Consider the following 10,751-nt stretch of genomic DNA (forward strand, 5'->3'; position numbering starts at 1 on the left):
GCCGTCCAGCCAACTAGTGACCCATTTGACTGTGTAGGTATCAACACCACAGTCTCCTAGTTTTTTAATAAGAATGGGGTGAGAGAGAGTGTCAAAGGCCTTCCTAAAGTCCAGCAAGACTACATCCACTGTGACCCCTACGTCTAAGGATTTTGTGACCTGGTCATAGAAGGCTACCAGGTTGGTCTGACAGGACCTGACTCTAATGAACCCATGTTGGTTGCCCCTAAGCATAATCTTCCCTGCTGGCCCCTCGTGGACATGCGCCAGGATAATTCTCTCAAAAAGCTTACCCAGGACCAAGGTAAGACTAACTGGCCTATAGTTTCCTGGGTCCTCCTTCCTCCCATTTTTGAAAAAGGGTAGCTCTACCCTTCAGCATATCTACTACTCCACCCCACTTCATGTCATCCACAGATTTGCTGAGGGTGCAATCCATCCCAACTTCCAGATTGTTGATGAAGATATTGAACCAAACTATCCCGAGGACTGACCCCTAGGGGACTCCACTTGTTACCAGCTGCCAACTAGACATCAAGCCATTGATTACTACCCTTTGATCCTTATGATCCAACTAGTTTTCTATTCACCTTGCAGTCCATTCAGTCATCCTATACTTCCTTAGCTTCCTTGCAAGAAAATTGTGGGAGACCAAAGAAAAGGCCTTGCTAAAGTCAAGATATATCACATCCACTGCTCTCCCCACATCCACAGAGCAAATCATTTTGTCACAAAAGAAAAGCAGGTTGGCCAGGCATGACTTGCTCTTGGTGAATCCATGCTGACTGTTCCTAATCATAATCTTCTCCTCCACGTGCTTATAAACGGATTCCTTGAGGACCTGCTTCATGATTTTTCCAAGGACTGAAGTGAGGCTGACAGATCTGTAGTATCCCTCATTCTCCTTTTCCTCTTTCATAAGAAAGACTACTATATTAGCACTTTTCCAATTATGTAGGACCACTCCTGATCACCATCAGTTTTCAAGGATAATGGCCAGCAGCTCTGCAATTACATCAGCTAACTCCCTCAGCACCCTTGGGTGCATCATATCTAGCCCCATGGACTTGTTATATGTCCAACTTTTTAAAATAGTTCCTAACTTGTTCTTTCAGCACTGTTGGCTGCTCACCTTCTCCCTGAACTGTGCTGCCAGGGGTAGTAGTCACGGAGCTGACCTTGCCTGTGGAGACTGACGTAAAAAAGGCATTGAGTACTTTAGCCTTTTCCTCATCATCTGTCACTAGATTGCTTCCTACATTCATTAAGGGACCCACACTTTCCCTGATTTTCCTCTTGTTGCTGACATACTTGTAGAAATCTTTCTTGTTATCCTTCACATCCCTTGCTAGCTGCAGCTCCAATTATGCTTTGGCCTTCTTGAGTTCAACACTGCATGCCCAAGCAATACTCTTATACTCCTCCCTAGTTGTTTGTCCCAGTTTCCATTTCTTGTAAGCTTCCTTTTTGTGATTTAGTTCACTGAAAAGCCAAGATGGCCTTGTGCCATATGTGCTAGTCTTGCTGCATATCAGGATGGTTTGTTTCTGTACCCTCAGTAAGGTTTCTTTAAAACACAGCCAGCTCTCCTGGATTCTTTTCCCCTTAAGACTGACCTCTCCAGGGATCCTGCCCATCAGTTCCCTGAGTGAGTTGAAATCTGCTTTTCTGAAGTCCAGTGGCCTTACTCTACTGCTCTCCATTCTTCCTTTTCTTAGGATCCTGAACTCAGGCATCTCATGGTCACTGCTGCCCAAGTTGCCATCCACTTCTACGTTCCCCACCAATCCTTCCCTGTTTCTGAGCAGCAGATCAAGAAAAGCATGGTCTCTAGTTGGCCGCTCCAGCACTTGCACCAGAAAGCTGTCCTCAACACTCTCCAAAAACTTCCTGGATTGCCTATGCACTGCTGTATTGCCCTCCCAGTAGATGTCAGAGTGATTGAAGTTCCCCCTGGGAACTGGGGCCTGTGGTATGGAAACTTTCACTAGCTTTTTGAGGAAAGCTTCATCCACCTCATTCTCCTGGTCAAGTGGTCCAGTGGCAATGCGTAGGGGGTGCACGTGCACACCCTGAGAGTGCTGGTACACTCCCTGTCAGACAGTGTTCCCAGGCGGGGGGGGGGCAAGTGAGAGCACCATGTCCTTCCTGAACAGTTTATACACATCCATGACAGTACTCCGATCCCTTGAGCTATCCCACCAGGTCTCTGTTATTCCAGTCATAACCTCATTTTTTCTAGACCATTCAGGAGAAATAATTGCAGCTGTCATAACCAAATCAAAAGCTGTCGCAGCTCATACTGAATTCTGCTTTTCATTGGATGAAGCACTTGCTGAAACTTCTTGAAATATACCCAGCAAAAATGCATAAACACTGAATGAACAACTGTTACTATGCTGATTTATCTTTTTCATTTGTCATTGGGGTTTGAAGTTATAATGTGAAATTTTTTTATGCCATTTATCTTACTTCACCAAGGATATTTTTTAATCAGTCCCCTTTTGTCTTGTCATAATAGCTGCTCTGTGATTGTGTTACCTAAACAGAGCCAATGAAAGCAAGGAGATGTTTGAGCTTATCACAAGCATCTCAGTAGTGTGCCCAAATAAACTATAGATGGTGCACTGTTTTGTAACAGCTAACGATATACCATCTTACAGTTTCCCCATTTGTCTAGAAATACGGAGAAGCTAACTTTTGGAAAGCACTTACAGTGACTTTGTACCTAACCAGACAAATCAAAATACAAAATATTGAATCTTTTATGTTGTTTTCATTTGTATATATTTCACCTGATAATGTCATATATTGCTTAAAGATTACATTGTGGATGTGAGGTGAGAGAGAGAGGGAGGAGCAGAATGTAACTCCAGGTTATTATCCTGAGCAATGGAGAACATTATGGTGTTATCAGCAGTAAGAAAGAAAGCAGGTAAACAAGGGTATTTAGGTGAAAAAATAAGCAACTAAGTTACAGCAATGTTAAATGTAAAGTTGTCAGTGAGAGCTTGGAGATGTCAGAGAGATTTGTAGAAATGCAAGGAGGGGCAAGTAATAAAGTAGCAGTGAATAAAGTACCTCAAAGCTTTCTAAATGTTTGAAAATGAAAAATAAGTGGTATAAAGTGAATGCAGAGGGAGGAATTCTCTGATCTGCTCAGGAAAAGTGCAAACTGGCCTTGAATAAGCAAGAGAGCCAGTAAACTTTCCTGAGTTCTCCCCTGGTGTCAATCATTGCTGCTACAGTACAGTTTTAACATGCACTGGGACTTGGGACCCTTGAATCAGAGAAGCGCAAGCGGATTGCTACTTCCCCTTTGGGTGGAGCAGAGAATCAAAATCATGGTATAAAAGACTTACTGACATCCATTTGGGATGACAAGCATATCCCAAAGATGGGGTAGACATGATGCTGCCGTTCCCAAGCACTGTGGTCATTCCAAACTCATATCACTGAAACCTTTCTGCTGCACCAACATGTCTTTTCTTCCTTTTATTTTGTCTTCTTGTCAGGAAGATCTCTTCTACTATTTCTGACTCTTAGTCCTCTGGCACATGTTCATTTAAAGATCCCAGGGGATCTGATCCCTAGTCCCAACAACTGTGCCTCCTGCCAGGTCACAGGTGCATGGCAGGACATGTGACTTTTGGGATAAGAGATCAGATCCCAGTTGCACCTTTTCTACTTGCCAGCGCAGGGAGAGGCCGGCATCATGATCACTCCCCTGTACTGGCAAATTGAAACCCAGAGGCCCTCAGCCTGGTGAGAATCTGAGCTGTCCTGGGACTAAGGCTGACAATGATCTCATTGTCACCCTGGCCCAAGATAGCCCCAGACATGTTCCAGACCCTGGGGTGTCTTCCCACTTGACAGCCTCTGATGCCACACACCTGGCAGTCAAGGGAGCTGTAGGGCACCAGGTTAAAAATCCCTGGCAGGCCTTCAGCTCCCCAGTCTGAGATCCTCAACCCCCACATAGGGGAGTTTGAGCCCAGGGGTTAAACTCTTGAACGGGGTTGTTTCTACCAGGAGTCCGCTCAGTTGGAGAACTAAGACTGCTCTGGGGGCCATTGCCAACAATCAGCTGACTGTCAGCCCTAACCTGGGGCAGCCCTACACATGCCAGATGTTCAGTTTGAGGCATTATACAAACCAGCCATAAAAATGTTCAACACTTTATGTGGAACATATTTTTGGACAGTCTTCCATTTTATTCCACCTTAAATTGGGTACACAATGTATTGCTTTTGCCATTTATGCCACAATTAACATGCTATTTGCAGCCTAGATGAAATGTGTAGAAGAGCAGTTAATGCCAGAAAGAATGGACTCTTGTTTATACCCCTCATCATACCTTTCCTTATATTCTTTTTTCTCAGATATATGGACTGCTCTTGATCTATAATATAATGCAGTAGGAAAAAACCCACTCTTCTACTAATTTATTTGAATAGACTTTCTGTTTTAGTTATGTGCATGCTTTTCAAGTTCAAAATCTGTATTGGAAATTTCTTGCTTCAGTTAATAATTATTATAAACAAAATATATAGAACATAGGATTAAAACCTAGCCCCCTTCAAGGTACTGTCAAAACTATAACTACAGTGGGACCAGGATACCAACTGTAATATGGAAAATCTTACTGTACAGTGCAGTAGACACCTTATGGAGTCAGACATGAACTTAGCTAATGTAATATAATAATACATACAGTAATAGCATGCTTAAGAAATGTTTAGAAGATTTAAAATGAATTAAGCACATTTTTGGAAAGCATAAGTAATGTGCAGATAACGTGCTAAGGACACAATACAGAAATTTCATCAATTACATTCCAATTTCCAGTGTTTAAGCAGTATGTCAACAGCACTCAGCAAATTGGCTTCTCCATCAACAGTGCATGTATGTATGTACGAAGCTAATGCATGGAGATAACCAAAGTGGGGATTTAGACTATTTGGTCAAGAGGCTTTCACTTCTCTTTCAGTAATTCTTCCCTAGAGAGATTTTGGAGTGAAAGATGCTTTTTTGCCAAGTACAGTAGCTATTTTTAACAATTACCAGGGTCCTTCCTTTTTAAAAAAAATCTTATAATTTCTTCCTATAAATTATAATCTGTTAGGCAAATATTTCTTAATTATTAATTCTCTATCTGGGTTACATCATATTAAAAATCCTAAAATGAACCTGAATTTCAATTTTGTTTAAATGTGTGCTTTTCCATTGGAAAGTGTACTGTTGGATAAAATAATTCAGTCATAAATAAAAAAGAGAATTATGTAACCCTTCCAAGAATCAACTGTATCTGGTAATAAAAGCTCTCCATAATTTGTAGCAAATAAAAAATAACCATTTTGTATTTAATAAGGAAGAGCTTTGATGATAATATACAGCTAAAAAAGGGCAAACCATTACCCGTCTTTGCTGCATGAATGTTTCTCTCCAAAATCTCAATTCACCATGGAATTATTTTCTTCTGTATCACTGGCTTTGTATGGATGGATCTTGCTTATAGTTCTAAAAACAATATTTTCTATAAATAGAGGTATACTATTAAACACATTTGAAGATAAAGCAGAAAAAGAGAAATATTGCTTAAAATCCTTTAGCACCTTGAGCTTTATATTCTAGTAAAAGATTTAGAGAACTAAATATTATGATCTACAGTAAATCATCCTAATTCAAAATTATTATAATGATTCTTGTTGTCCAGCAATGCAAATAAAAGTGTTTCCTTGGAAAACTATTATGCATGTATCTTGAAAATAGTCAATTAACATTTCAAGAAAAGTTAATTTAAAACCAGGCAAAATGCTTGAAATATATTGTGCCTCATACATGATCAAATTGGTAATGAGAAGATTTCTGAGGACAAACAGTTTTCACTGCTTTTAAAAAATGAGGCTCTCATGTCAGTGTGAAATAATTTATCCCCATGAAATGTTTCTGATCTCAACTGAAAGTTAGCCATGACAATTCAAGTACAGTGTACCTGAACATTCAGGCAGAATAATTATCTTCAAGATAAAGATGAAGTAGTTTGAGTGTGATATACCATAGTGATGTCCATCACCTACTGGGACATTTGGTGTGTACTTAGAAGCTATTTTCCAAATTTTTGTTTGTTTGTACAGGAATTTAATTATTATATTCTAAATTAAAACACAGTGGGTGATATACATGTAAAAAAAATCATTATCACAATCATTGATTCCAAAATAGTCTGACACAATGTTTGTTGTTTATGAAAAATGTTTAATCATTTAAAAAATTCTAACAGACTGAACATTTTTCCAATCCTGCAATTTTTTAAAAATGTGTACAGTTCTTCACATTTTTCAGACTCCCAAAATTCCACACTTTTTTACATCTACAAATTGGCAGAAAAAAGGTGAAGGATAAAGCACGGGTGCTTCAGTATCTACCTTATGAATATGCAAGAACTGAGAATCAGCATAAGGAGAAACTAAAGGGTGTAAAATTCCTTCAGAACTAAATCTTGGAGAATTGGCTGATGATTCTCCCCCCTCCCCCCCAATACTTTTTTTTAACTGAACAAACCATGAGTCCTTCTGTGCAAATCCAAAACATGCCTGCGAGAGCTGTAATTTAAAGGGATTTCTGGGCTGGGCTCTATAAGGCTATATTACATGGACAGTTTCTCTATCTTTTTATTGTTTCAATAAAAAAACCCCAATATTATAAAATATGGTGATTTTGATGGCTTCCACATTTTTATTGGATATGTAATAAACATTGTAATAAATAAATATTGAATGATATTTAGTGCAATAACTATACTGTTTTAGCAAAACAGGATATCTGAATCATTCTTAAATAATTAAACTTTTTTCAAAATACAAAATTTGATATGAAAACTGAACTTTCCTCCTTTAAGCTTTTTTCTCCAATGTACAACTTTGTTCTTATTTTTAATTTGTTTTTGTTTTGTTCTTTTTTATGAATGGATTCTCATGAGCAGCTTATGGAAAAGGTAATATATATAGTACTTTGTTTTATAATAACATAGCACTTCCTTGAGAGTGAGAGCTCCAGAGAGCAATCAGTAAGATAACATTGACATTGCGTGGGGTGGAGGAAGCATGTGTAGTTTTTCAAAAAGTTCTAAATAAAATGCCACCATTAACTGCTGGGCAGTATGGAACATTAAGGAAAGTTGTGCAAAGTTGAATGTTAACCTCAATATATTCTAAAATGTATTAACAGGAAGCCAGTATTGATCTCCTTTCTACATTAATCTCCTTTCCAAATACCAAAAAATTACTAAATGCCAATTTACTGTCTAAATTTATTTTCTAACTGTCAATTTTCTCATATGCAATTAAATATGGTAATTTGTGCTCTGGGAAGCATACTGGAGTAGGAAGGTCATAGATTTGTCGTGGTATCTTAATTGCTTTGAACTAGGCAATATATTTAGCCTTAGCTTTGAATGTCAGTACTCTATCTTTGGGTCAAACATTTAAAGCTATTTCAATGATAGTGAGTGTTTAAGGTTGGGTGGCGTCTGTTTTGCTATGAAATATAAAAGAGGTAAAGACTGTGTCTTTCTTGAGCTCATTCTTGTCTGCCAGTAACAGGGGTTTTTTTTATTTTTAGGAGGAAGAAATTGTTGACTGGTGGAGCAAATTTTATGCTTCAATTGGAGAGCGTGAAAAATGTGGACAGTATATTCAAAAAGGATATGACACATTAAAGGTACTGTTCAGGATAGATTAGAGAGATTGTCTCCAAGTTGGTAGGCCCAAACATTGGCTGTTATGCATGGTTTTTTAAAAATGATGTTGCTGCTTTTCAAAATCAGATTATTTTTATGTGGTTGTTATTAGGGCTGTGCAAAACACCATTGTTTTGTCTCTACGTCCGTTTCGCAGTTTTGAAGGAACAGTGTTTCGTTTTCTCATTTCATTTTGTTTCGAAGCACTGTCCCGTTTCGTTTCATTGAAACTTTTTTGCCGTTTCAACTCATTTCCATGTTTTGCCCGTAGGCTATAATGGGGAATCATGAAAATGCCTAAAACCTTGTCATTTGTTGCCTGATTCACATGCAAATTGCAGAGATTCCACTAAAGAGACTTGCTACTTCAGTACTCTTGAAGTATTTTCTCATGCTGAACTATGCAACTGTAATATTATAATATAGGTTTTTAGATTTGGGGTTTTCTTTTAGGGGTGTTGGTTTTTTTGAATTAGGGTATCTTTTTGTTTCAGTTCACCAAGGGCTGTATATATGTTATTGTGGCAGATTTGTGTGGCCCTTGAGCTAGTTGGGACTGAGTGTCATTCTATTCAGAGCTCAATCCTGCATGAGAGTTTTATCATAGATTTCTATGGGAACCAGAGCAGGCACTAAAGTGAAAAAGACAGACAAACTGAAAAGGCCAAAAGCACACTGAGAAGAAGAGGCATGCCATGCTGCCTGTTTAATTTGCCCCTGACAGTAATGTTTAATGAATATTTTTCTTTGTTCATTGATGTATGTTGGAGCCAAACCATTCTTCCTTGTCATTTAAGTGAAGTTAAATCATGGGATTAGAAAAGACCTGTGGAGTCATCTAGTCCAACATCAGGCACCAGTGCAGGTTGAAATTAGGAAGTGCAGTTGAGTTAGATTTTGAGTAGGACACAAATGGAGGCTGACAGAAAAAAAAAAAAGTTAATTTTCTACATAGATTCTGTTCACCCTCTCATTTAAGAGGGAGAAATAAAAATAACGTCCTCTGGTTCTGTGCTGTAAGATACAATAATTGCCATACAATTTTTCTACACCACCAATACTTGTAGTGTTTTTACTGAATTTTCAAATGTCACTTCTTTTTTTAAGGTATACCATTGTGAGTTAGAGAATGTACCTGAATTTAATGGCTTGACAGACTTTTGTGATACATTCAAGCTGTACAGAGGTAAATCTGAGGACAATGATGATCCTTCAGTGGTAGGGGAATTTAAGGTAAGAAGTAGGTTTTTTTACAGTAGAAATTAAAAATAATTAAATTTTGACACAAGTGATGAAATAAGTAGAAACTGCCATAGGCGACTGGTAGGGGGTGCACATCCCCCCTGAAGGGGCCAGTGTGCCCCCTGATGGCCAATACTGATGCTATCAGTAGGGCTAGCGCCCCCCCTGGCAGGACAACCACTGTCAGCGCCTTCTGTGGGTGCCCCCCCCCAGATTCAGGAGGCACCAATCACTCATGGAAACTGCTGAAAAGAAGTGAAGTGGAAGATATGTTCCCCTTGATCCTTAGAAATGCAGGACAACCATGATTCCCGTGAGGTCCCTAATTCAGCAAGCCACATAAGTCCATGCTTTTGATTATCCCTACTCAGCAGAACACTTAAGCAAGTGTTGAACTTTCAGTATAGATTGAAGTTCTGTTGACTTACGTGCTTTATAACAAATAAGGAGGCATGTCAGAGTGAGAGCTGATGATGCCATAACATCTTAGGATCTGGCCCTTTATTTTCAGTAGGGGAGTACCACAATAGGCAGTGAAAGGCCAGGGCTAGTGGCGCTTAGCTCCCCCCACCCAAACGTGGGGCAGTGGGTAGGGCCATAGAGCAGCCTGGGTGCAGGCTTCAGGTAACTGGAACTGGGGGAAGGGGCAAGCACAGGCTCAGACACTTATAGCCTGGCATGTGGAGCACTGCCTGGCACAGCAGGCAAGTCTCAGTCTGTGAAGGGGAAGGGGCGGAGGGCCAGATCAAGGCCCCAGAATGATGGAGGGAGTGGGGTAGGGGTAGGGGCCAGGATGAACAGGGCACCGGGGCAGGTCACGGGATAGTTGGAGCCCAGATGGCTCATCCAGGGGCACTGGGGGGCTCCTGCTGCTGCGTGCACCCTGGGGAAGGCACAGCGAGGCACGTGCACCCCGGATTTATGTGTGGGATGGAAGTGGGCTGCCGTTGCAGGCTGAGCTCTGCTCCTTACTGCCTTTGCTGCTGCTGCGGGAGCTGCGTGACACCATGTGCCTGCTGCCACTGGGCGGGGAGGGGACACAGCACAGCCCAGGGGCACAAGGCACATGGCATCCGGTGGCTCCCAAGGCAATAACAGTAGGGTGCAGAGTCCAGTGTGCAGCAGACACCTCGCCTCCACCCCACGCTCAAATCTGGGGGCATGTGCCCCCAGGGCCTCCCCCGGGGTTGTGCAGTGGCAGGAGCCCCTGTGTGCCCCTGAATGAGCTGCTTGGGGCTCCAATCATCCCACTACCCACCCTGGCCCTGGCACCCAATTCACCCAAGCCCCTGCCTCTGCCCCACTCCCTCCCTCACTATGGGGGCCTCGATCTGCCCTCCTTACACCTCTTCTTTCTCCCCCCACTCCTTCCCCTCCACAGATTTACCTCCTGGATGGGTGCACACACACACTTAGCCACCCCCCACAATAATATTTTCTCCCTCCACCTATAGGCACCACAGCACATCTCTCACTTGTATAGGGATGTAGGTGATTCATTTGGAAAACAAGATTCTGTAAATCCACACCACAAGGAACATGATATTACATCTCAATGGTTATTGCTGTAGTAATTCACCCTATCAGTGTGTTATACAAATAATCTGTTTAAAAAATAAACAGCTCAAATAATACCACCCCCCTCTAAAAATAGAAATCCCAACTCACCACTGTTCAACATCTTCATCAACGACTTGGACAAAGGGGTAAAATGCACCCTGTTCAAATTTGCAGGTGTCACTAAGACGTGGGAAAAAGTGGGCATGTT

General features: G+C 40.9%; 1 protein-coding gene across 3 annotated transcripts in view; it reads left to right on the forward strand.

Moving 5' to 3' along the window:
• The window catches only part of MYOF (myoferlin), a 172,276-nt gene that overhangs the window by 137,896 nt on the left and 23,629 nt on the right, over positions 1-10,751 (forward strand). For 2 of the 3 annotated variants that reach the window (XM_019502626.1, XM_019502627.1), the window contains 3 exons: positions 6,986-6,997; positions 7,624-7,722; positions 8,849-8,974. In XM_019502626.1, coding sequence (XP_019358171.1) covers positions 6,986-6,997; positions 7,624-7,722; positions 8,849-8,974 — 237 coding nt within the window. Of the gene's footprint in view, positions 1-4,848; positions 4,906-6,985; positions 6,998-7,623; positions 7,723-8,848; positions 8,975-10,751 lie in introns of all 3 variants that reach the window. The other variant, XM_019502625.1, reaches the window with a different exon arrangement.

Source organism: Gavialis gangeticus, unplaced genomic scaffold, assembly GCF_001723915.1.
Source record: "Gavialis gangeticus isolate Ggan-Ray unplaced genomic scaffold, GavGan_comp1, whole genome shotgun sequence".
In the NCBI taxonomy this organism is placed as follows: domain Eukaryota; kingdom Metazoa; phylum Chordata; order Crocodylia; family Gavialidae; genus Gavialis; species Gavialis gangeticus.